The sequence below is a fragment of the Aethalodelphis obliquidens genome, unplaced genomic scaffold, assembly GCF_003676395.1.
Source record: "Aethalodelphis obliquidens isolate GAN/ISIS:26980383/991018 unplaced genomic scaffold, ASM367639v1 scaffold50, whole genome shotgun sequence".
Classification (NCBI taxonomy): domain Eukaryota; kingdom Metazoa; phylum Chordata; class Mammalia; order Artiodactyla; family Delphinidae; genus Aethalodelphis; species Aethalodelphis obliquidens.
This window is the reverse complement of record NW_020837994.1, coordinates 52347-78877: the sequence shown is the minus strand read 5'-3', so window position 1 is coordinate 78877 and position 26531 is coordinate 52347. Positions and strand designations below refer to the sequence as shown.

The 26531-nt window shown below is 55.0% G+C and overlaps 1 protein-coding gene across 7 annotated transcripts in view; it reads left to right on the top strand.

Moving 5' to 3' along the window:
- PDE2A (phosphodiesterase 2A) overlaps positions 1 to 26531 on the top strand; it is a 95107-nt gene that overhangs the window by 48239 nt on the left and 20337 nt on the right. For 5 of the 7 annotated variants that reach the window (XM_027083289.1, XM_027083292.1, XM_027083290.1 and 2 more), the window contains 4 exons: positions 14966 to 15055; positions 18422 to 18510; positions 25506 to 25615; positions 26348 to 26403. In XM_027083289.1, coding sequence (XP_026939090.1) covers positions 14966 to 15055; positions 18422 to 18510; positions 25506 to 25615; positions 26348 to 26403 — 345 coding nt within the window. Of the gene's footprint in view, positions 1 to 14965; positions 15056 to 18421; positions 18511 to 25505; positions 25616 to 26347; positions 26404 to 26531 lie in introns of those variants that run through there. The other 2 variants (XM_027083295.1, XM_027083296.1) reach the window with 2 other exon arrangements.

The window sequence follows — 26531 nt, the reverse complement described above, 5'->3', positions numbered from 1 at the left end:
TAGCAGTTATTAAGATTTAGACATATTTAGTTCATCTACCCCTCTTTTCTTTTCATTTTCCTTTCTTGAAGTACATTATTAAAAAATTTTTTAATTGTGATAAAATGTGCATAATATAAAATTTACCATCTTAACTGTTTTTAAATGTAGGGTTCAGTGGTGTTAAGTACATTCACATTGATGTGCAGCCATTTTCCAGAACATTTTTCACTTTGCAAAACTGAAACTTATACCCATTAAACAATCTCCCCCTCCCCCCAGCCCCAGGTAACCACTCTTCTACTTTCTGTCTCTATGAATCTGACTATCCTAGGTATATCATATTAAGTGGAATCATACAGTATTTGTCTTTTCATGACTGACATTTCATTCAGCATAATGTCCTCAAGGTTCATCCATGCCATGTTATAACATATGTCAGAATTCCCTTCCTCTTTGAGGCTGAATAATATTCTGTTGCATGAATAAACCACATTTTGTTTACCAGTTCATCCATTGATGGGCACTTGGGTTGCTTCCACCTTTTTTTTTTTTAATTTTTATTTATTTATTTATTCATTCATGGCTGCATTGGGTCCTCGTTTCTGCACGAGGGCTTTCTCCAGTTGTGGCGAGTGGGGGCAACTCTTCATCGCGGTGCACGGGCCTCTCACTATCACGGCCTCTTTTGTTGCGGAGCACAGGCTCCAGATGCGCAGGCTCAGTAATTGTGGCTCACGGGGCTAGTTGCTCCACGGCATGTGGGATCTTCCCAGACCAGGGCTCGAACCCATGTCCCCTGCATTGGCAGGCAGATTCTCAACCACTGCGCCACCAGGGAAGCCCTGCTTCCACCTTTTGACTTTTATGAATAGTGCTGCTGTGAACATGGGTGTACAAATAGCTCTTTAAGGTCCTGCTTTCAATTCTTTTAGATATATAACCAGAAGTGGAATTGCTGGGTCATATGGTAACTTAATCTTTAATTTTTGAGGAACCACCATACTGTTTTCCACAGCAGCTGTACCATTTTACACTCCCACCAACAGTGTACCAGGTTCCAGTTTCTCCACATCCTCACCAACACTTTTTTCTTTTTTCTTTAATTAATTAGTTAATTAATTAATTTATGGCTCCATTGGGTCTTCGTTGCAGTGTGCGGGCTTCTCATTGTGGTGGCTTCTTTTTGTTGCGGAGCACAGGCTCTAGGCCTGCGGGCTTCAGTAGTGTGGCTCGCAGGCTCAGTAGTTGTGGCTCGCGGGCTCTAGAGTGCAGGCTCAGTAGTGGTGGCGCACGGGCTTCGTTGCTCCGCGGCATGTGGGATCTTCCCAGACCAGGGCTCAAACCCGTGTCGCCTGCATTGGCAGGAGGATTCTTAACCACTGTGCCACCAGGGAAGTCCTTTTTTTTTCTTAATAGCAGCCATCCTAATGAGTGTGAAGTGGTAGCTCATTGCGGTTCCTTTTTTTTAAAGTACATTTATTTATTTTTTATTTTTTTATTTTTGGCTGCGTTGGGTCTTCGTTGCTGCACATGGGCTTGCTCTAGTTGCGGTGAACCGGGGCTACTCTTCAGTGCGGTGCGCGGGCTTCTCATTGCAGTGGCTTCTCTTCTTGTGGAGCACGGGCTCTAGGCACCCCAGCTTCAGTAGTTGTGGCACGTGGGCTCGGTAGTTGTGGCACACGGGCTTACTTGCTCTGTGGCATGTGGGATCTTCCCGAACCAGGGCTCGAACCCATGTCCCCTGCGTTGGCAGGCGGATTCTTAACCACTGCACCACCAGGGAAGCCCCTCATTGTAGTTTTGATTTGCATTCCTTGATTATTAGTGATGCTGAGCGTCTTTTCATGTGCTTGTTGGCCATTCGTTCATCTTTAGAGAAATGTCTATTCAAGGCCTTTGCCCATTTTAAAATCAGGTTGTTTGTTTGCTTTGTGGTTAAGCTGTAGGACTTCTTTATATATTCTGGATACTAACCCCTTATCAGATGTATGATTGCAAATATTTTCTCCCATTTTGTAGGTTGCTTTGCTGAAGTATTTTAACACAAATCTCAGACATGATGTCATTTCACCAAAGGTGGATATTTTTAAGGTCAGAAGGTCCTGGATGACGCTGAAATGAGACAGTGCAACACAGAGCCAGCTTGGAACTGTATGTGTAAGGCTGTGTGAGGGTGACACTGGGGACCTTGAGACATTGTGTGTGACGCTGAAGGTGGGCCACCCTGATTGAGGGCAAAAGTGATAGTTTCACTGTGTGTGGCCCCGTGACAGTGATGTGTGACACTGTGGACACTGTGAAGTGATTGTGTGTCACTGAGTATGTGGGACATGCCATATGAAGGTGACAGTGATCGTGTCCCTGTGTGTTGCCCTGAGGTGGTGAGTATGACACAGAGTGGATGCCGCATGGGAATGAGAGGGATTGCGGTGTGTTGTGGTTGATGGGGGTGTGTGCGATCGTGTCGGATCAGCGCCAGCCTCAGCTGCTGACCGTCAGACAGAGGACAGACATCACAGAGTGGACAAGGAGAAACGCTCGATGGGGACAGAAATGGTGTCTGGGCCCAAGTATGAGCTGGCGTGAGGCCTGTTCCTTTCTCTGAACTCTCCAGGAAGGCTTCCTGGAGGCAGGGCGGGAGCTCGGTAGTGGGACGCTGCAGGTACCTGTTAAGCTATGGTGTCAGACAGCCCTGTCTGGCTGTGATATTTAGCAAGTTATTTTATCTCTCGAGCCTCAATTCCCTCAAGTATAAAATAGGGTGGTTGGGAGGATTACGTGAAATGGTGCTTTTAAATGAACACAGTGCCTGGCACTGAGCAAATGCTCAGTGGTCTCTTGGGGAGACCACCCCTCAAATCCGTGTGCCCAGACACCTGGTGTGATGGGAGCGCCAGTGGGTGCACAGAGAGGGTGCACAGAATGAATGATGTGTTCTGTGCCCTCAGCCCTCCCTCTCCCGCCCCTTCTGTCCCCTGCTCGGCATTGTCAGGGCCTCCCCACCCCAGCTTGCTCCCCCCCACTCCTCTCCCTGGCTCCTGCCGTCCTCACCCGCTCTCAGCCTCCAGCCCAGGCTCCTGCAGCCTCATTCAATTAGGCCGATGCAATTTGCTCAAGAAAAAAATGCCATAATTTGGTTAATCACACCAGTAGAGGATCTGGCCCTGGTGGGGTGGGTGGGGATGGGTAGGAGATCCACCCCAGTAGCTGAGAGCACAGGTCTGGAAGTGCCTGTCTCTTGGGAGAGACCCACCCACTCCCTTGGGTTCCATTCTGGAGCCAGAAGAGTCCAGAGCTTGGGTCTTCCCAACTCCAGCCACAGAGATCTTGAGACAAAGGCTTGGAATGACCGGGTTCACTCGTGACCCTGGAGGGTCCCTGGCCCTTTTCCATGCCTCAGTCTCCCTGTCTGACAATGAGAGTGGGGTGGGGGGTAGTCTCTGAGCCTCTGGCCAGCATAGCTGGTCTCTGCATCCCAGATCTGGTCAGTCCCCCTTTATGGCTTCCGTAGGGCCTTCTCTTGGGCTTTGGAGAGGGTGGGGTAGAGGGTGGGTGAAGGGGACAGAACCCTAGGGGGAGTTAGGAGGGGGCGGGTATCCTCAGAGCCTCATCTCTGTCCAGAGTCAGAGACCCTCTAGTGCCAGGCAGCATACCTGGAGCAAGGGCAGGAAGAAAGGGAGCTGGTATTTCTTGGTCACCTGCAGGGCCACAGCTTCTAACCTCGCAGGTTGTACCTGGCTTGCACGGGGCTCCAACAGAGGCAGGGTGGCACTAAAACCCAGCTCATTCTCCCCCACCAATCCTTGCCCCTCAGGCTGCATTTGCCCAGAGGGTTGGGGTCACCTCTTTGTAACTTGCACAGAGGTCCCAGCTGGGAACAGCTTAGGCAGGACCTCGTGGTTCCACTTGAGTCTTCCCAGTGGCTCTGGGAGAAGGCACCATTTTATAGGTGAGGAAACTGAGCCCAGGGAGGTGAAAAGCTTGTCCAGTGCCACACAGGTGGTGTGTGGCAGGGTAGGGATGTGAGCCCAGGTCTGGCAGAGGTGATGGAGGAGGTGGTGGGGTCCACGGGGCAGGAGAATCAAACCCCCCACAGGCACAGATGCCAACACTCAACCATAAACTCATTCACTTGCTCGGAGACAAAACCAGCCACTGGTGCACTCACCGTTCCACAGACAGCTACACACTTGCTGCACACACCCAGGCTCACACAGACACTGACAACCCATATCACACATGCACGGGCAGCCGTACGTGCAGATGGCTTGTGCACAGATGGTGCCTCAGGGGTGCTCACACATTTACACTTTCACACACATTCTCCCAGAGTCCCAGAGCCACATGCTTTCACATAGATATCCTTCTAATAACCCAAGGGGCATATTCTGCTGTGGTTACATGATGGCCTGTAGGGACATGCATCATGGACAACTAATGGGCAGGCCACACGTGTGCTGAGGTCACTAGCAAAGCAGGAGCGGCCTACAAAGTGGGAAAAAAAGTCAGTTGTGATGAGTGTGTTCAGAATTTTGCAATCAGAAAAGTCACACAAATGTGATTTTAATGTTCATTTCCAAGACAAAATTTATATAAGGTCTGGTGAGACTGGGGTACATCCTCATCTTTTTAGGGTTTCGGGGCCTCTAAAGGACCTGCACAGATTCACAGGCACAACAGTCACGTGAGATCTCCTGGGCTCACATGTTTGCCCGGCCCTGGGCCGTGTGTGTGTGTGTGTGTGTGTGTGTGTGTACACGCACTCGGTTGCTCCCGGATCCTTGAGATATGAGGATATGAGGAAGGAGAGTAGGAGAAGTTCCAGAGACTCCGGATGTTTGTTCTGTGGCTTCCTGGGCCCTCCAAAGGCAAATGATTTTGGATGCCAGCCTGTCTGCCCGGGCGGGGTGGTGGGCTGGTGGGTTGTGTGAGGAGCCCTGCCTCTGGAGCCCCAGCGAGGGGACCCTGCGTAATGATGCGGTGTGACCGAGGCCCACGGCCAGCCTCCTGTGGACTTGTGGACCCGTCAACGCCCCTCTCTGGGGCTCGGTTCCCCCATCTGAAAAATGGAGGCAGAGAGGAGGTGAGACTAGATGGGCTTTCACCCGGAGACTGAAATGGAGAGACATTCCAGGCCCGGGGTGCAGAAGAGAAAACCAAAGCTGGGGTGGGGAGATGGAGGGGCCAGTAAGGTCCAGGGTTCAGGGCAGGGCGTGGGGCCCCAGAGCCTGCAGTGTCTCCCCAGTGTCCCCTTCCCTGGAGAAGGGCCGCACCTCAGAGCTTTGCTTGGGGCAGCGGTGGCGCGGAGAGCCTCAGCCCTTGTTGATCTGCCAAGGGGAACAGTGGAGGGGAGGTGGGGATGAGAACAGGACCAGGGAGCAGGATAGCACAGCGGGGGTGGGGCACTGGGGCAGACCTGGGCTGAGCCTGGAAGCAGCAGTCCCCAACCTTTTTGGCACCAGGGACCGGTTTCGGTTTCGTGGGAGACAATTCTTCCACGGACGAGGGCGGGGGGAGGATGGTTCAGGCGGTAGTGCGAGTGATGGGGTGCATCGCGGCAGTTGAAGCTTTGCTCACTCGCCCACTACTCACCTGCTGCTGTGTGGCCGGGTTCCTAACAGGCTGCAGCCCAGTACCAGGTCTGCGGCCCCGGGGTTAGGAACCCCTGCCTGGAAGGACAGGAGGGGAGAAGAGAGGACATCTGGTGCAGGAAATGGAAAAGAAGGAGCCAAGGCCTGGAGGTGGGGGGATGAAGGGGTTGGGGACTTAAGGCTGGAGAGTTGGGAATAGTCTAGAGCGTGGAGCCTGGACCAGGGTGTCAGCAGGAACAGCAGTGGCCTCGTCTGAGGTGCTTCACAAACAACTCCAGCAGGTCCAGGAGCTCAGAGCCTATCCCAGGGCCCTGGGAGCCATAGCAGGCTTCTGCAAGGGAGGAATACAGCACTGCAGCTACGGGTTGGGGGAGGCTCAGAAAGGCCCCCCGCTCTGGGGAACAGAGTGGTTGGGAGCCCAGAGGCAGGGACATGCCTAAGATGAACCCTGCCCAGAAGATTTCTCATTCCAGCCCCAATACAGTGGGACTATTTTTAGGAACAATTAAAGTGCTCACACATTCCTGCAGGGGCAGGGAGAAGGAAGGGGGGCCAGGAGCCAGTGCAGAGGGAAAGGGTGGACCCCGCTCCTCCCTCCAATTCTGGCTTTGTCCTTGGGACTGGGGAGGCTTGAAGACCCTGGCCAGCCCGGCCTCCCCAGCCCTGTCCCCAGGGTCCCCTCCTGGCTCTTGTGTCTGTCCCTCTGCCTCTGAATCGGTCCTCATCTCTGTCCCAGTCTCTTTCTCAGACTCACCCTCCCTCCCAACCCCCGCCCCCCATGCCTGGATTTGGGGAACAGCTGGGATGGGCCAGGCCCTGAAGACAGAGCCAAGTACAGTCATGGGACCCACAGTGAGGCTGTGGGAGAGACACATACCAGAGAAGAACAGACTGAGAGAAAGAGAGACAGATATGGAGAACCCAGGAAGGCTGGGAGGGAAACAGAGAGCTCAGGTCAGAGCCAGGAGAGCCCCATGGCAGTGGCAGCCGCTCTGTCTCCTGCTGTCGGCCTTGTGCTGGAGGAGATGCTCTGCCAGACCTGCCCGCCCTTCACTCCCAGCAGCCCCTCCCCAGGTTAGCCCTTCCTCCCTGCCCTCTGCAGGCCCACACTGACCCTGGGCCAGGCCAGTGCCATCCAGCATTTACCTCCCACTGTGGGTACCGTGTCTGGCACAGAGGGAGAGACACGAGGCCCTGTCCCTGGCCTGGAGGGCACCCAGCTCCACCCTGCACCTGAGAGGGGCTCAGCCCATCCGCTGGCCAAGGCAAGGAACTGGAGGGGCCGCTAAGACAAACAGTGCATAGCAGGGAGGGAGCCTAGTGTGTCCCGGAGGCCTCTGGACTGGGGCAAAGGCCTCCTGACTCCACGTGAGACCCTGGGCAAGTCCTTTCCTGCCTCTCCTGGTCTTAGTCTACCCTCATCAAGCCGGGGATTTGGCTCCATAGGCCTGGGGCCCTGTAGACTCTGATCCTGTGGGAATTCTCCGGAGGCCTGGGAAGAGGACAAGTGACCCACCCAGGAAGGCTGCCTGGAGGAGCCTTCATGAAAGAAGGTGATAAAGATAGTGCTCCTCTCAGGGAAGAGCCCCTCCTTCCTGACATGCTGTCCCCTACCCAGCCTGCACTGGGAGGTGATCCTGAGGCAGAAGGGCCTCCTGGCCTGCAGAGATGCCTTGGAAAGGTTGCCAGAAGTTCTCAGCACAAGGCACCCCCATACCTTAGGCTCCTCTAAGACAGTCACTGTGCCAGACTTGGGAGACTTTGAGAGGGTGCAGCTGTCTCCCTGGCCTGGGGACCTCCGGGAGTCATGGGGTCCATCCTTCTGCTTAGTAATGGCATATACCCTTCACAGCCCAACAGCCCTGGGCACTCGGAGTCCAGCTATCATTTTATAGCTCAGCAAACACCTCCTGACACCTGTGACAGGCTGCATGATACTGGGGTCCCCAGGAGGAATAGGGCACAAGCTCTGCCCTCTAAGAACCCCCAATCTGATCGGGGAGCCAGATGGACAGTAGTGGCAACTCTGCATGCCATGCCATCATGGGGAGCACAGGGCTGTACGAGCCCCTGGGTGGGAGGCTCATTTATTCATTCATTCATGTATCCAGTTGTTCCTTCAGCCATCATTTCCTGAGAGACATTAACTCTTTTCTGACGCTAGTCCACTGGGTCACTCAGCTCCGTCCTCCTCTCCAGCTTGGGCCACTGTGCCTGCCTCTCAGAGGCTCCTGGACTTGCTTTGTCCAGCTCCCAGCCCACACTGCAGGCCACGGAGCGGGTGAGGCTGAGGAGGGTTTGGAGACATTAAGAGTCACAGAACCCAGAGCTGGAGGCCAGCCAGGCTCGTCAAGTCCTTTCTCACGGCACAGACTCCCCAGCAGGGCCCCTGTCCTTGTTCGCACACCCCTGGGGTCGGGGAGCCCACCTCCTTCCTGCCCAGGCTTCTCTTTTGTGGTATGACTGACTCACAGCCAGCTTATACCTGCCAGCCCACTGTGCCGAACTCTGCCCACACGGGCCCTCGGCCCAGGAATCAAGGACAGGAGAGGCATCAGGTATTTGGGACAGCAGTGATGAGGGGATGCTACTGATGTGCTGGGGAGGAAGACTGTGGCATCGAGAAGAATGTGGGCGATGGGAGTGGAGGCAGCTATTGGCTCTGCCTGTGGATGAGGCAGCGGGACCTGGGGAGCTAGGGGAGAAGCCCTGAGCCTGTCCTGGACTCCCCCCGAGACCATCTTCCCCCTCGCACACTGGGCTCTGCCGTTCCCTCACCCCATCCTTTCCTCACCCCAGACCCTGTGCTAGGGACCGAGGGGGCCCAGCGAGTCAGGTCCTCGGAGAGCTGACTGTTCATACAATTCCTGCCTTCCCTCCCCAATTCCTTCCCCTTCTCCTTCATCCAACCCCAAACCTAGCCCTTGAGGAATCCAGGGGGGCCTGGGACAATTGGGAGGGCGTTTTGGAGGAGGCAGGAGCTAGAGTAAAAGCTGAGACTGGCTTAGAAATGGTGAGGGTCCCGGGAGGAGCTGTGTGTAAATGTTGGAGGGAAGAAGCCCACAGGATGGGGCCGAGCTCATCGGGGAGGTCGGGGGACGGAGTGGGGGAGCGCCAGGACCGGGCTCAGGTGTATTCTACAGTGCACGTGTCTCCAGTGTGGCTCGGAGGCTGGGGACGCGGCCCTGTTGGAGTAACAACTGAAGCCAGAGTCTGCGAGGGGTGGGGGAGGGGAAAGGGGGGACCCAGAGGAGGGAGGAGAGGAAGAGAAGGAGAGGTAGGAGGAAGGGGGAAGGGCAGGTCCTTCCTTGAGGGCTGGGCCCCTGAACTCCAAGAAGCCCCTTCCACACACCCCGGCCCCATGTCACCCCACTGTCCCCCCTCGCTCCTTCCAGGACGCCTGCTTCTGCCTTCTCTGGGGACCTTCTCTGAGGAGCCCCCTCGTGCGAGGGAAGTGGCCCGGACCTGCTGCCAGAAGCTGGGTCATTCTCACCTGAGCAAGGCCCCGCCCCTTTGATCCTTAGTCTCCTCAGCTCTAAAACGGTGTGGTCAGCACAGGTGCCTCCCAGGGTTGGTAGGACGATGAGAGAGAGTGTGTGTCGCTGGGTCTCAAAGTGTGGTCCCTGGGGCGGCAGCAGCAGCAGCAGCATCTATGGATGTGTTGGAAATGCAAATTCTTGGCCTCATCCAAGACCTGTATCAGAAACTCTGGGGGTAGGGCCAGCAAGCTGGATATTAACAAGCCCTCCAGGGGATTCTGGTGCACAGTCAAGTTTGAGAACCACTGATGAACGCCTCTAGCACACAGTAGGTGCTTGAGAAAGGTGCCTTTTCTCCCCCAAAGCCTGATACCCCACTCAAGCAGGGCCCTGACATGTGAGCTTGTCCAACTGTGGCCTGGGTCTCTCTCCTGTCGCTTCCTCAGATCAGGTCTCCCAAGGGTCACCAAGCCTCTTTCCTCTATTTTCCTGCCCCTGGTCCAGCTCAGCCTTTTTGAGGGGAGGTCTGGGGCTGCAAGATCTTAGCACTCCTGGGCGGCTCTTGGCGTATTTAAGGCACCAGTGTCTGTTAGAGGCAGCTCCTGGGCGGGTGGCAGGTCTGGGCCGGCAGGAGGGGAGGGAGGAGATGGGGCTGCCTCTCCTGCTTCCTGGCTGTCTCCTGATTCTATAGGGCCAGACACGCTGTGAGGACGGTGAGAGTCACAGAGTAAGCTTGGGGTGCTCGGGCTCGGCTGGGGTCTGACACCCAGCCCACAGGGGCTTCTCTGGCCTGAGCCTCCAGGAGGCCTCCTTTGGGGGAGCTCTGCCAGTCACCCCGGCGGAGCAGATGGGCTTACAAGTGCCAGGCACATGCTGGGCTCAGAGACAAATGTGCGCCTTTGCCCTTGAAGGCCCTGTTCTCTGGGAAGAGAAGAGACTGTGTATAATGCCCACCAGAATGGGAGGCAGGAAGCAGAAGAATAGATGGCATCTGCCCTGGCACCCCTGGTTTCTCTCATCATGGCCACTTTCCTGGGTTCCCTTGTCCTGTGGGTGCCTATCTTGGGTCAGGGGCTTTCTCCCCAAGTTTTCAAGGTAACCATTTAGAGGTTTGGGGGAGGAGTGGGCAGGAGAGCCAGGAGTTGGGGGGAGGGGCAGAACCATACAGGAGAGAGAGGGCAGAAGCCATCTGAGAGGAGAGAGGATTTGGAGGTGGGAAAAGGCGTTGAGATTCTTGGAGACGAGACAGGAGAGCAGCCTGTGACAGAGATGGGTGTCAACTGAGGGAAGCATGGAGAAAAGGAGAGAGACGACACACTCGGAGAGATCAGGGAGACAGAGCCTGAGAGAGAGACACAGCCCCAGGGGGAAGGAAGGAGGAATAGAGAGGGAGAGGGACTCCAAAGTCCTGGGGGATCTTGAAGGTCCCCCCTTTAGAGAAAAGGACACCAAAGCCCAGAGAGGGAGGGCGCCCGCAACCCCAGGCCACACAGGACCTAGCACAGGCAGAGCTGGGTAAGTCAGTATGTATGGCCAGTCCCGGTAACACAGCTTGTCTTAGGAGGCCCCTGAGTGTTGGATTTGATGTTACTACTTCTTCTAGGCCGCCGTGGGGGCACTAGGAGGCTTCCCTCCAGAGAGCGAGGGGTGGGCTCTAGGTTCCAGGCAGCGGGGAGAGCAATAGAAGGGTCAGTGGAGGTGGGGAAAGACATAGAGACTCATGGAGACAAGGCAGGAAACTAGCTTGTGACAGTGACACTGACCTTCAAGAAGGCCATCCGTGCCTGTGCTAGTGGCTCCAGAAGGGATAAGGCCAAGGTCTCTGGCTTCATATAATCCATTAAGGAGTTAGAAGTAATTTTGTCCAGACCCTCTCCCCTGTCCAAATGAGTGCAGAAAGGCTGATCCAGCCCCAACGCTGGCTCCAGAGGAGCCCTCACTCAGAACAGGCTCCCCTTTCTTGGTATCTGAGGTGAAAGATTAGTGTGTGGGAGTGGCACTGTCTGTAGTGCTGAGTGGACCTACCTCCAACAATACAGCTGCAGGTAGGGAGCTGGGGAAAGTAGAAAGGCTCCATCCACTCCATCCATCCATCCATCCATCCATCCATCCATTCATTCACATATCCATCCACCCATCCTCACTGAATTAAAACACAAAATCATAGAACTATATCTTGCAAGCTGGAAGGACCCATTTTTAATAATAAGGAACCTGAGGCTCAGAAGAGGAAAGGGCCTACCAAGGCCACACAGAGCTTCCATAGTCAGTCAGGGACAGGACTGGAAATCGCTGCGCTTTTCTACACACCACAGATTCTCCTCTGGAGTCTGGGATTGCTGGTTGTTTTGCTGATATTATACTGATGGCTGTTCAGGAAAGCTGCAAAAGCAGGAAACGTGACCTCTTTCGCCTCACCCTGAGCCTGGCTGTGTGTGTGTGAGTGTGTTTGCATGTGCGTGTGTGTACACGCCTAAGTGCATATTTATGTGTGCATTGTATATAGGGTTGCGTTTTTATCCATGTGTGTGCGTGTTTGTGTGAGGGTGTGTGCATGGCAGTATGTAGATGTATGACATGTGTAGACGTTCGTGAGAACAGGTATGGCTCTGTTTGTACTTTTCCTTTCCTCATCTTTTTAAGATTTCTGGGGTTTTAACCTCTGACTTTAGCCTTGTTAGTCCCCACCTGGGCCTCCAAACTGGGAATTTCCTTACTTCCCATTCTCAGCTGCTCCCCATTGATTCTCCTTTCACTGGGGCAGCCACTCTGTCCTCTGAGCCCCCCCTTGGACTTTGGAATTTGAGCTATTTCCTCCCTGAGTTGATGCAGGAGGTGAAGTTGCTTTGAGATCAGAGAAGGTTCGAGGAGAAGTTGGCATGTGAGCGAGTCTTAAAGGCCAGGTATGAAGTGGCCTTTCCCAGCTGTGGTTCCTGCACTTAACACCCCCCATCCTGGGGCAGGCAGGGCAGGGCCAGGAGGTGGGTGGACAGAAGGATGCCAGGCAGAGAGCTCCGGGCTTCATGGGCCATGTCTGCATCCAGCCCACTCAGGACCCCTCCCCGCTGCTGCCCCAACTCTCCCAAAGTTTCCTTTCCCATTCCCCCCCTCACTGCCATTATCCTGCCCTCTGCCTGAGGAGTCACAGAAAACTGACCAATCCAAGCAAAGGCCAGACAGGCACCCACCAATTCCAGTAAAGGACAGTTCAGGGCATTCCCCAATCCAAGTAAAGGGCAGGTCGAGGAGCCACCAATCAGAACAAAGGACAAACTATTCTCTCTAAGCCCCCTGAGGAGGGAGCTGGGGGTCGGTGCAGAGCAGAAGCAAGAGAGAGGCTGGAGATCCAGAGTCGTGGGTTCTGGACCTGGCTCTGCCCTGACTGGCTGGCTGACCACAGATGGGGCATTGCTTCTTTTTGAGCCTCAGTTTTTTCATCTGTCAAGTGGGGACACTTAGCTGTCCCAAGTCTATGGCTTTGAGAAATGTCTCCCCCTACATGAGAGCTTACTCCATCACCTTGGCCCCTCTTCTCCAACTTCCACACTATACACATAAACTCCACTGGAGGGCAGGGCCCCTCAGGGCTTAGCTTGTCCATCCCCACTGTCTCCAGGCAGGAACAGACCTAAACCAGCACCACCTCTGGAGCCAAGCCCTGGGAACCCCAGTCTGAGGAGCCTGGGTTGACAGATTTTAGTTGGGGATTATTTGGGGCATCAGCTCTTCCTCCCTGCTTTAGTCTGCAGAATTGACCTCGAAAGGCCACAATAGCCCATGTGTATACTGTGCGTGCAGGTGTTGCTGAGTCCTGGCCTTGTGACTCCATAAGGAAGTAGCTGCACCTGTGTGAACCTGTACATGTACCTGGAGGGTGTCTGAAGGCAGGCTGGGGTATTTCTGAGAGGACGTGAAGGCTTGTGGCTGTGTGGTGCTGAGGGTGTGTGAACTGTGATGAGGAGTGCCTAAAGGTCAAAGGAGAATTGATCCAATTTGGGGATTGTATTGTTTGCAATGCACAACTTCTGATGTCCTAGGATGGAGACACATCTTCATGACCAAAATGTATCTTCACTTGAGCAGTGAGGGGGATAAAAGAGGAGTTGGGGGTTCGAGAAAGCAATGCCAAGTGAGCATTTGGGGGAGACAGCCCATTACTGCCCCCCATCCTGCAACACAGGACTGGGTGGGAGTGGGAGGTGGGGTAGGGGAGGAAATTGAAGCCAAGAAGATGCAAGGTGAAATCTGGAGCTGAAGCTTGGACCCTAGGCTTCATCTGGACCCCAGTGCAGGACACCCCTCTGTAGCCACTCTGAAAAATGGGCATCTAGCCATTTTTGCATACCCCCAGGTATGGGGAGCTCACTTCCTCTCTCCTGGTGGCCTCTGCCTGTGCAGCGTGGCTCTGCCTAGAAGAAGTTCTTTCATCCCACTGGGCCAAGGCCAGCCTCCTGTGAAATCCTATGGGTCTCCAGGCTGTCTCCAGGACCACAGAGTCCAGTCCCCCTGCCCAGGAAAGCCTGAGATATTGGAGTCAAATACTGAGACCCCTGGGTTCTGCTCTGCTGCAGGCTAGGCACCCGTAGACTCTCCAAGCTTAGTGACATGCAGGACTTGATTTCCAGTTCCCTCCTTACATGGGTCACCTCCTCTGAATGAGTCTCATCTTGTCCTTACCTGGGACACAATGCACTGGGGATGATTGAATCAGTGGAGGAACTCTCATCTTCTCTATTTAGGTTAATGGATCTTTATTAATACGGCCGGCAGTTTCAGCATTTTAATGTATTACCAGCCACATTTACACTACGGGCTCATGCTGAGCCTGTGGTCCACTAAGACCCTCAATCTCATATCACTTTCACGAGAATGGGGCCACGCCATGTGTCCTGCATCCTACAGTTAATCGCTTTGCTTTATGAACTCAGCCATCCACAAGGAAGCCATCAGAAAGAACTTCCAGGGGCTAGTGGGGAAGGCATAGCTGAGTGGATAGTATGAGTCACAATTCTGCCTTGGCCCTGGATCCTCTGTTCCATTACCTTTCTCTTTGATCCCCATGGTTCTGGCCAAGTTAATAGAGCGAGAAGCAGGGACCTTTCTTGTCTCTGTTCCGGCTCTCCAAGGACGGGGACTGTTCCTGGGACGGGAAGGCTGTGAGGCCGTCAAGGCTGATCTCTCCTTCTCCTCCTATCTTGCCAGGGGCTGGCCCGTGTTTCTCGCATCTTGTGGGCTCATGCACCCCTTGGATTCTTGCTACTCCCAGCCCCTCACTAGGCTGACAAACGAGACTGTGTGAACCACCTCCCTCCTCAGGAAACTGAGTGGGACTCAGATTCAGCAAATGTTTAGCTGAGCACCTATGTGTGTGGGCACCCTGTGAGGCACTTCTAGGACTCAGTTTCATTTTATCTTCACATTAGCCTGTAGGGGGAGATAGCCTCAGTTGCCCCCAATTTACAGATAGAAGACTGAGGCTCAGTGACTTGACCAAGATGCCCACTGCTAATAAATAGTGGAGCTAGGATTCAAATGTGGGGTTTTTTGTTTGCTCGTTTTGCTTTGTACTAATGTGGAAGCTTGTACTTTCCCTGCTTTCCTGAGTTGTCCTTGTCTGAAGGACAAGAGACCTGGGGTCTAGTCTAGACTTGACCTTTTGACTCACTGTGAGTTCTTTGCTAAGTCCCTGGCCCTTCTCTGAGCCGCAGTCTCCCCATCTGTAAGATGAGGGGACTTGGACATTCTAGGGCCTTAAGACTGGTTGGATTCTGAGATCCTAAGATCCTGGGATTCAAGTGTCTGCGAGCCTTGGGCTCTGGTTTAAGCTGGGAATTTGTGTTCCCAGCCACCTGGGTAGGGGGGTTGCCCTGGCCTGCCTGGAAAAGGCCCTCACTGCCCTTTCCTCTCTTTCAGGATGCTTTGCTGAGCCTGGGCTCCGTCATCGACATTGCAGGCTTGCAATGGGCTGTCAAAGAGGCCCTGTCAGCTGTGCTGCCCAGAGTGGTAGGTACCTTGTCCCACGCTTCCCCTGCCCCGCTAAACCTTTGTCCAGCTCCTTGCTGTACCTACAGGGTTGAGAAGGAAAGAAGAAGCAGGGCCCCCCTCCCCCCGTGAAGGGTTTGGGTGAGTGTTCTGAGAGGGCTTCCTGGAGGAGGAGGACTGAAGCTAAGCCCCCAAAATGAACTTATATAGGAATCCTGGAATGTCTGGGACAAAAAGAGCTTTAGAGCTTAATTGGAAAGATCATGTCTCAGATAATGGAATGGATTCACCTAGGATAATAGCTAGGACATAGTGGAGTCAGGTGGGCTTTGGAATATGTACAGCAGGAAGGATTGAAAGTAGACATGCAGAACTTCCTTGATGCCAGGTCTGGGAGGTGCTGAAATGGGGCTCAGCCTAGATGAATGGATCTGTGCCAAGTTAAAGTGTCCTGTCTGGAGTCAGGAGGCTGGACAAGGTGTCTTCTAGAAACCTTTAAGCTTCTCTCTGACCCATCCCAACACCACAGATGAGGTTGCAGACTGGGGGAGAATGTGACCCTCTTCAACTGCCCCAGGCCACTCCCCAACCTGGCTCCAGTGGCCACTGTCCATCCCTTAGGCAGTAGCATGGATAAACTGGCCCTCAAGACCCAAAGCAGAAGTGTCTCAGCTGTGCCAGATAGAGGGAAGCAGGGACTGTCAGTCCAGGGAGGGAGGCTCTGACTTACCCTAAGGCACATGGAAGTCTTCATAGAGGAGGAGATGCCTAAACTGAGTCCTCATAGCCTAGAATGTCCCCTCCCCTACTCTAGACATCAGCCACCAGCAGAGCCCATTGTGTCTGAATCTGCTGGATGGATGAACCACCCGAGGCCCAGAGAGGGAGGGCACTTCCCCCAAGGTCACACAGCATGACAGGAACAAATGGGGCTTGGCACCTAAGCAACCCCATCCCCTTTCCTCAGCTCTGCCTTTTCAAAACCTCCTGGAAGTTCAGAGCCCAGGAGGAGGGCTAATGAGTGAGCTTTATTGATTGTGAAATTGGTAGGAAGTGGGTGGTATGTTGGCTCCCAAAATAAATCCTCCCAGAGATGGGACTGAGGCAACATCTGGCCTGGGGTGGAGAAACATCTGGAAAAGAGGAGGTGGGGAGGATGGCAGGTCAGCGTCCGCGAGGCTGCGCTGGGAGTGGGGAGGAGGATGTGACTGGCCTAGTCTTCACAGGCAGGATGCCTGGTGGTTGTGCCACCACAGACGCCCTGTACTGGATTAATCGTATCCCCAAAGCTGGGGGTTGGGAAGACAGCTGTGGTCCAGGTGACTAGGTTCCTGGGACAGTGGGAAATGTCTGCCTCGGCCCTCCCCGGAGACCTGTACGAGCTGGGGAAGCCCTGACTTTGCAGAGCCCTGCTGCCTTGATTGCATGGAAGGGCTCAGCCCTCCAAAAAGGGGTGGGGAGATGGGAGGTCTGCTCTACCCCTAGGGAGGGGTGAGGAGATGGGGGAGGGGTCTCCCTACCCTCCCCCCCCAACCCCCAGGGAGGGGAGTTGCTGGCACCTGGCTCCCTCATCAGCACCCATTGTGGCAGGCAGCCGCAAATGCAGATGGTGCTGATGTGTCTGAAATGGTTCCCTCCTTCTCTGCAATAAACTCAGCTAATTTTAACCCAGAGGGCTGTGAGGGAGGGAGTGGGAGGCTCCTTCCTGCCTCCCCACCCTCAGGTTGCCCACCGCTCTCTCTGCCAGGGCAGGACTCTCTGTGTGACCCTGGGTGCTGGGTAGTGTCTTAACCTCTTTGGGAGGCCAAATCCTTCAGGCCCCTCCCAGGCCGCTTAAAGAAGAAGGAGGCTGGAGACAGATGAGGCTTGGGTGGCTTCCTTCCCACTGATTTCTTCATCCCTGAGCTCCTCAGCTAGACCCTCACCCAGCAGGACAGAGGGGCTCCAGGTCTTCCTGTGTCTGCCCTTCTCACTCTCCTTAGGCCCTATCATTTCCGGCCCACGCCACCACTAAGCTTGGCTCAGATTCTCTTGAAGTGAGACTGGGATATCTCCTGGGGGTTGGGAGAGGGTGAGGGGCTGGCTGGGGACAGCCACAGGCAACAAGAGTGTCTGACCGGACTGTGGACTGTCACAGTGGTGAAAGGCAACTGCTTCTGCTGAGAGGAATTCCACACTTACTGAGGGTGGGCCTTTAACATTTAGCTGCAATGTCACCTCCTCCAGAAGCCCTCCCTGATACAGTTAGCAGAGAGGAGAGCTCTCCATTCTCCCACTGAGAAAACAACACCTCTCAGCATACTTAGCTGGGCACAGGGGTGCCCCCTCGATGGGGTGTAGGCTCTGTTGAGCCTCTGGGTCTCCCTTATCACCTGCAATGCGGGCAGTGGAGACGCTCTGCAGGTTGTGTTGGTTGTGGGTACCTAAGTGTAGCCAGTCCTGCTTGGAGGGAATGTGGCTTTTCTCCTGTGGGTCAGTGAGGGCAAGTGCTTCTGCCAGGACATGGTCTGGAACTGAAGGCAGGACTGCTCTGGGCCCTTGGGGAGGGTGGATTGACAAGCTGCAGACTTGACATTCTTCGACCAGAGCTTTGATCTCACTCTGGGGAGTGATCATTCCAAAATACAAATCAGCTCCTATCTCACAGGGCTCACCAGCCCCTCCCTCCCCAGCAGCAGCCCCTCCCCCTAACACCCTCCCCCAGCTCCCTTCCAGCTCAGCACTGGGCTGACCCCAAGCCCACCTCCTGTGCCCCCTGCCCCCACCATCAGGTCTGTCAATGCTTTGGGCCCTTTACACTTACATACCTATTACTCGGCCCAGAAGCCATTCTTCTGTGCCTCACCCACTCCCTGAATGTGTCTAATTCCCACTCCAGTTACAACTTTAAAGTCACTCCCTCCAGGAAGCCCTCCTGGCTTGGGTCATAGTTTGTGATTTCTTGTAGAGTTGTTTGTGTATCTGAGGTAGGAGGAAAGCTTCCAGGGTGTTCCGAGCCTCTCCTGCAGTACGGCCCTGAGTGGACACTCAGTTATTGTTTGCTGAGGCTGGAGACTTGGCAGGGAGACATCTCAGGGCTGTGGGGTTGGGGCGATTTGTCTGTACCTTCAGCCCTTCAGACCCTCCCCAGCGCCTTGGATGTGGGGTGATAGGTAAGGAAAGCCGGCAGGGTGATGGGTCACTGCCTGCCCAGAACCCTTCCAAGAGGAGAGAGTGAGGTGCTGAGGTCATAAGGGAGCCTTCCTACCCTGACCGCACTTAGGATCACCTGGGAGTAAAGACAGACAAACAGATGCCCGTGACCTTGTCATCCAGACCCGTGTCAGGCTGGGACTGGGCAGCTGGGAGGGCTTCTCCTCAGGATCTCATGAGTGCCTTCTGTCCTAGGAGACTGTCTACACCTACCTGCTGGATGGGGAATCCCGGCTGGTGTGTGAGGAGCCCCCCCATGAGCTGCCCCAGGAGGGGAAAGTACGGTGAGCTGTTCTCCACCCATTGCCCTCTCACACAGTCAAGGGTGACCACAAGGTCTGGTCTGACCCTCCCCATCTGACCTTGACCTCAGCCTCCCTGCCAGGTGGGGTTCCAGTGGCCGGGTCCACTGTCTTCTCTTGTGTTGTGTTGGGGGAGTGGATGGCACAGGGAAAGCACCAAGTGGTAGGCTTTCTCCTGGAGAGCTGTTCTAAATCGCTGTAGCCTCCTCAGAGCAAGTCTCAGAAGATCGGGGCTACAGTTTATCAGTTAGAACCCCAGCAGGCTACGAGAACCGCCTGGCAGGTTCTCACAGAATCACAGAATTCGGAATCACAGAATGCTGGCCCCACATGGTGTCAACTCTGAGAATAGGGAGATCAGAAGCAGTGTCCCGCTGTGGGTTCTGGAGCCCAACCGCTTGGGTTCAAATCCCAGCTCCCATTTACTACCTAGGGCAAGGTACTCAGCCTCCCTGTGTCCTGATTTTCTTGCTTGTAGAATGGCAATAATAATAGTACTTACCTCATAGTACTATTATGGGAGGATTCTTGTGATGATTAAATGAGTTTAACACATGTAATGCACTTAAAACTGTATCCATAATGAGTGCTAAATGTCTGTTTTTATTTTCATTATGCTAGAACATTGGAATCACAGACTTTAGGAACATGGGCTCAGCACCCTATGGTCCCTTGATACCTCTGAGCTCACTGAATTCAGCCTCCCTGTTTTCCAGATGGGCAAACATCGTGAGACGTGTCCAATGCCACATACCTGGTGTGAGGCAGAGCCAGGTGTGGGACACAGTCTCCTGGCTCCTGGCTGTCTAGGGGACAGTGAAGGGAAGTGGAGCTTGTCCGATGAGAAAGTGTTGACGGGCAGGGGTGCTGGTCCAGAGGGGGGCAGGCCATGGAGGACATGGGCACTGCCTTCTAAGCACCGCAGGGCCATTGTGGGCCCAGAGAGCACAGGGTCAGGAGCTGAGGGCTGAGTGGACACTAGCGGGGGTGTTACCAGAAGGCAGCTCTCCACTCCAACAGGCCAAGCAGTCAGGGATGTGGCTTTTTCAGGTAGTAGCTGAGGCTGGCAAGATACTCACCTTTCACAGAGGCCATGGAAAGATTGCCAGAGGTCCTGATGCTGGGGATGCTGGTGGTCCTGTGGCCCCTCCTGGCACTCGGAACCCTGGATTCCTTGATGCTAATTCTCTCCTCTGGCGCTTCCCCATGGAAGGGGCTGGCTCCCCTCCAACAGCTCTGAGCCTTCCCACCTCCTGTTCTCCCATTCGATTCCCTCATGGGGTGGGTGGTGGGTGACACTGTCCCCTTCAGCATCTCCTGACAACTCCTCCCCTTGAGGACAGTGTGAACCAAGCCAGCCATGCCCCTCTCTGGCCTCTAGTGTCCCATCTATAAGACAGCGGGATAGGGCTGGGAGGTCTTTGGAATCTTAAGGGAAAAAAATGCTAGAATGTTCCTTCTGAGCCTTCCCTAATTAGCCCCTAATCCTCAAGAACTTTGCTTAATATGAGTTTGCCCGATCCAGGAAGTTTCATCAAAGCAGCCTGGGAAGGCTCTTTTGGGAGAGGGATGCAGGATCGTGGGCTCAGGAGGCAAGAGGTGAGCATCCTTCAGGGTTTGCTCTGCTCCTGAGCCTGTGATGCTCCCCGTAGGCTTTCTACTGTGAGCTGGGGACGGGATGGAGGTTGGGGGGGGGGGCGCCGCCTGCGGTCCAGGCATCTTTGAGGGGGCTCAGATCCTCTGCGTCAGCAGCCCTTTCAGTATCCCCGCCCCCAGCCACCTCGGATTCAGTAAAGCCTTTGGAAAAGGTACCAAAAAAAAGCAATTAAAAGTGAATGTTCCAATGCAATTAGCCCAGAGTTGAGTGGAAATGGGGAGGCCTGCTGGGAGACTGGGCTCAGAAATCCCAGGAGGCCGAGGAGGTGAGGCAGGTGAGGGGGCAGGAGGGGTGAGGCAGTGGGACGTCCCCCCAGCAAGCATTGGGGGTGAAGGTTCAGGCCAGTCCTCTCTTCTGAAATCGGTGCTCTGCCCACCCGCACACCCACCGTGTGTCGGTGCTGAGCCCACCTCCTCGGCTCCAGCTGAGACCGAGGTTTGTGGAAGAGGCAAGAGCACTTGAATGGCAGTCAGACAGGCCTGGATTCTAGCCCGGCCCCATCCCTGCCCCACTGTATCCCCTTCCAAACCTGTTCTCTTATCTATGGAATGGAGCTAACAGTGGGCCATGTCTATTAGCTTAATGAGATCATAGCTGCCCAGGGCTTAGCCCCATGCCAGCACACAGTAGGAGCTTAATGATTGCTGACTGCCCTCCACCCCCAAGTCCCAACACAGGTACTCATTGGGTGACCCTGAGAAAATTACTTCCCTACCAGGGTCCTTCCAGAGGTGACCTCTGTGGCTCTGGCCCCATCAGGAGACCAGGCCGCAGCCCCAGGCTGAGGTGGAGCCTGAGCTCTGGCCATGCCCAGTGGAGGGGGCACTCCTCCAGGCAGCCCTGGAGGGCCAGCAGGGCTGGCAAACAGCAGCAGGTGTGAAGTAGAGGTGGATCATAAAGACAGATAAGGGCCCAGGGTGGTGTGGGGAGGCCCCATTAGCTACCCAGCCTCTCCTGCCACCGCCCCGTACCTCTCCGTGGGCTCACGGATGCCGTTTCACCCCCCAGTGTGTTTTAGATTCCCTGCTTAGGCTCGTGCTCTTTCCTCCCCTGCAAAGTCCTTCCCTGTACCTTTTCCATCTCTACCAGCCCATTTCCCTTCTCTGCCACGGCCCAGCCAGAGGGCTGCTAGGAGGCCTGCTCTGTAGATCCCCGGCACTAAGGAGGATCCAGTTTTCAGAAAAGGTGTCTGGGTCTTGGTAGCCTCCCTCAGGGATGGGTCTGTCCACGAGAAGAACCCTGGGCCGGGAGCTGGGACAACATGGCTGCAATCACAATCTCATGCACTCTCTCTGGGCCTCAGTCTACGCTTCTGTGTGGTGATAAGATGGGACAGTGTGATGTCTGAGGGATGGTCCCACTATGAACCCTGAGGGCTGCAAGGGGGCTTCAGGGCTGGAGGGAGAGAATCGTGGAGGGCTGCCTGGGTGAGAGGCTTCCTGGAAGCCTTCGCCTCACTCTTCTTGCTGCCCCAATCTCCCAGCCTATTGCAGTCCCCAGCCCTGCCGCCTTCCTCTTCTCATTGTGTCTCCTGCCATCTTAAAGCCTCTGATTATTTGCTGCTGAGTGCAGTGAAATCTGGGGCCTTTCAGGCTGCAACGGAGATACCGCCCACACCGGCCCCAGCTGTTTGTCTCCTTCTGCTACCATTTGGGGGGCCCAGGGCCCAACCTCGAGAAATTTCTTCCTCAGAGCTGACCTGGTCGCCAATCACTGCAGAATCGGTCTGTCCCTCTGATTTGTCTCAAGGGACACAGAGAACAGTCTTTTCCCATCTCTGGAGTCTCACATTCTGGGAGAGGGAGAGGGAGAGAGAGAGGAGGCTCCGGGGTCCTGGCCTGAATCATAATTTGTCTCCAAGAGAGATGAAAGGGTAAGAGTGAGGTTGAGGCCCCCGGAGAGGGGGGCGGCTCAGTCAAGGGGAGGGGGCCTCACCTAAGAAGGGGTTCAGAGGAGTGGAAGAGGGCCTGGCACTCTTTCCAGGCCATTGGCTCTACTCTCCACTAAGCAAATAGTTGTTAAAGGGACGGAACTGTCATAAAGTCCACACCCGTTCCTCTTCTCACTTTGTGCCCATCTGTCTTTATCTTCACTGGGGCAGCCACGACCACCCAGGCACCCAGGGCTGAGTCACTAGCCTTCAGTCTGGGGAGCGGGCCCTGGGCTTTGGCTGGGCTGACCCCAGCATCAAGGTTCACCCCCCAACATCAGCCTGGCAGGGGAGGGGAGAGGAGGCAGAGCAGGGGCTCTGAGTTGAGGAGAAGTCGTAGGGGATGTGAGCAGTAGATGATGCCCCCAGCCCCAATTGGGTGGGGGAGACACAGCCTTGGAGTCCCCTCCCCCTTCCGATATCTTTGAAACCTCTAGGGGGACAGCAGTTCTGGGAAGGGTGAGGCAGAGGAAAAGGGCTCATATAGGAGTGGGTTGAGGTGAGCATGGCCTGGTGCCAGGGTGTGGGGACTCCTGAGGATGGAGGATCCTTGGAGGCCCCAGTGCTTGGTGGAAGATCAGACCCAGTCAAGGTTGACCTGCCCCAGCCCAGCCTCTCCTCTGCTGTCCAGGGACCGCTGAGACTACGGGGCCCTCACTGAGACCCGGTTTCTGTCTCTCAGATTCTCCCTCTCCAGTGAGAGTTTTACTCAGCAGCCAGCACGATCAGCCTGAAACTGAACCTGACCTTCACCTTTTCCTGCTCAAGTCCCTCTCAGGGCTCCCACTGTCCTCGGGATCAAGCCCAGCTCCTCAGGGCCCTGGCTGTCTCCAGCCTTGTTCCCTGTTGTCTGGCCACAGCAGCCTCCTTGCTGTTGGATCATCCAGCAGACACACATTCTTTCTTTCCTCTGAGCCTTTGCCCATGCAGTTCCCTCTGCCTGCACATCCTTTCCTGTCTGCTCTGCTTGTCCTCTAGGACTCAACTCAGGCATCTCCTCCTCCAGGAAGCCTTCCCTGACCCCACTTCTGTCCTGCACCTGGATAGGCTGGGGCCCACTCTTCCTTCCTTTCTCGGAGCCCTTGTCCCTGCACTCAAGTGTGGGTCTGTACATCATTCCCCGCACGACACCACTCCTCCTCTTCTTAGTCCTCAGTAAGGAACCTGACCCAGGAGGACTCTGGAATAAATAACCACTCTGTGGAATGACTTTAAGTAGAATGTTCCCATAAGTATTTTAGTTGAGAACACTTGCCCTGGCTCTGGTTGGGGGGAATGGATTTAAGGGACCCGACAGGAGGCAGGAGGCGAGGGGAGAGGCTGCTGCAGGTTCAGGGGAGAGGTATCTCTGTTTGAGCTGGGCAGTGGCTTGGGAATGGAGAGCAGGGGACAGTTATGAGAGATGCATGGGAGGTGACTCATCCATTGGATGGGGGAGGTGAGAAGAGGGAGGCAGCCAGGACAGTTTGTGGACAAGCCGCAGAGGACCCGGTGGATGCTTGTGCTACTTCGGGGGAAGTGGTGGAGACGATAAGTTCCAGTCGGGCCTTGGGGCCTCCGGCAACTTCAGGGATGCCCAGGGCAGGCCTCCAGGAGGCCTTTGGGTATCTGGGGTCTAGAGCTTAAGAGATGGGGGGGCTGGAGAGTCATGAGGCCATGAGCACAGAGGAGTTCTGTGCAGAAGAGAAGAAAGGCTGAGGGCAATTCCTTCATCAGGGTCCCGGGAGGAGGAGGGGAGAGGCCAAGGCAGCCCACGGTCTGGGGGTGGAAAGAGAGGAGTCAAGGGTTAGCGAGATGTAGCTGCAGCGCTTACTGACCAGCAGCGCAGGGACCAGCGCCACCTTGTGGCTGCCCAGTAACCAGATTGTCCAAGGCCAAGTGACTGGGTGGGGTCCACTAGAAGGGGTTTGGCTGAAGGTCAATAAGGCCAGCCCCCTGCCTCCACGAAGCCCCAGCCTTTATCGACTTAGTCACCAGGAAATGTGGCTGCTGTTGCCTCCTGCCACCCTAGCTCCCTATTCCTTCCTAGGGTGATTGGCACAGTTGGACAGCTCAGAACTGGAGCCCAGCCCTCCAGGAGCCTAAAGGTTTAGGTGTGAGGACTGGAAGGTGGGAGACACCTCTGGTTATTGTAGATTCTGAACCAAGGAGCCAGGAGTGAACCGGCTGGGTTCAGAATGTTGCGTGGCCTTGACTGAGGCATTCAACCTCTTTGGTCATTGATTTTTATAGCTGCTGCGACCTCCTGATCTGGTGACTTGCAGGCTCTCCCCTCTCTTTTCCTCACTTGACCTTAGCTGGGCTACCCTGAGTGACCCCACGTGCACACACCAGAGTCCTAGGCCCCCAAGCCTCTCTTCTCTCCAGGCCAGGCAGTTCCTACAAACACAATTAAGTGGAGGCAGCATGAGGGATGAAGAACCCAGGACAATTAATCATTAGGGAGTGGCATTTGGTGAAAAATCAGGCGCTTAATTAAGCAGGAAGAGCGAGAGGCGGGGATGGGGTGGGAGTGGGGGTGGGATGTGTGGTGAGACCAGAGAGAAACTCATTCTTCTTCCTACTGCAGCCTCCCCTGTCTCAGTTCCCACCTCCCCCTGCCCCCCCATCACACCTACACCCTTTGCCTCCTCGACATTCATGCCAGTCCCTGTTGGAGGCTCAGCCTCCTCTGGTCTTTAGAAAGACTCAAGTGTACTGTTCAGGAGTAGGGGCTCTGGTGCCAAATGCCTGGGTTCAAATCCTGGCTCTACTACTTACTAGCTGTGGGACCTTGGACAGGTTACTTAACCACCCAGCACCCTAGTTTCTCCAGCTGAAAAATGGAAATGATGGTAATATTTAATCCACAGGATCACTGCGAACTCTGAGTTCATCTATGTAAGTTGCTTGGACGTGCATCGCCCGGTAAACTCCTGGAGTCCCCTTCCTGTGCTGCCGCCAAAAGTGGCTCCAAAATGCTTTTCTGAGGATGCTGACGCCTAGGGTTCTACTCTCTTCACCCTAGTTCTCCCTGGGGGGCTCAGAGAGGTTAGGTCACTTGCCCAAGATCACGTAGTAGCTGTGGCAGGATTTAACCCAGACAGCCTAGCTCTGAGCCTTGGCTTTACTTGCTCTGGGGGATTTGTGAGAGATCCTGAAGGTGCCTTTCCCATATCTACCAGCAGGAGGCACCAGAGGCCAGACTGTAGCTGCCTGCTTCTCTACATGGGGAGGGGAGAGTTAGGGTCCGAGACTTTTATTTTTGCCCTCCTCATATCCACCCTGCAGTGGGTCAACTTGTCCAGATCCTCTCAGATGTTCAGGGTTCAGCCCACTGTATGTCCCCAGGCTGGGGCCTGTTCCTCTTTGATCCAGGGACTGAGAGGTAGAATCATATCCTCTTTTCAGAGAGGCTGTGATCTCCCGGAAGCGGCTGGGCTGCAATGGACTGGGCCCCTCGGACATGCCTGGGAAGCCCTTGGCCAGGCTGGTGGCTCCACTGGCTCCTGACACCCAAGGTAAGGGCTGGGAGCTGGGCAGGGGCAGGGAGGGACTGTGGCCCCTGTCCCTGTCTGCATCTCTCCGTCTCCTTCTTTCTCTTGCTCTGTGTCTCTAGCACACCTGCCATCTAATTCTCTCTCTGTTGTGCTGTTAACCTCTCTGAGCCTCAATTTCCTGATCTGTAAAGTGGGAACAACAGAACCTACCTTGATGGGGTGTTGCTTGTGCTGGTTGTTAGATGGGCTGTAGTTGTCATGCTCTCTCTGTCACTGTCTGTTTTTCTTTCTCTTCCTCTCCATGCCCCCTGTCCGCCATGTCTCTCTGCCTCGTGTCTCAGTCTCTCTAGGTCTCTGTCCTCTGTCTCGATGTGGAAAGTGCACAAGACTGGGAGTCAGGAGACCTGACTTGCTGTGTGATCTTGGGCAAGTCACTTCCCCTTTCTGGACCTCAGTTTCCCAATCTGTAAAATAGGGGTGCTCAGCCTTACCTGCCTCCCTCCGTCCCAGGGTTGCTGGGAGGATCACGAGAAAGTTGTCAGGGGGTTTCCTTCTATGCAGGGGTCGTTGCTGTGGTCATTGTTTTCACTGCCTCAAGACCCATCTCTCTGTCTCTCCGGGTCTCTGGGTCTCTCTGTGTCTCTGTCCTGGCCTCTGTCTGTCTGTGTCTTTGTCTCCCTCCCTGGGTCCTTGCTCAGTATCTCTGAGCCTCACTGGCCCCGCAGGACCACCTCATTGCCCTCTCCCCCTCAGTGCTGGTCATACCGCTGGTGGACAAGGAGGCCGGGGCTGTGGCAGCAGTCATCTTGGTAAGAGCAGTTGTGGGTAGGATGGGGGAGAGGAGAGCAGGGGAGGGAGCAAGGGAGAGAGCACTGGATGGAGCCCCACTGGTGTGTGTGTGTGTGTGTGTGTGTGTGTGTGTGTGTGTGTGTGTGTG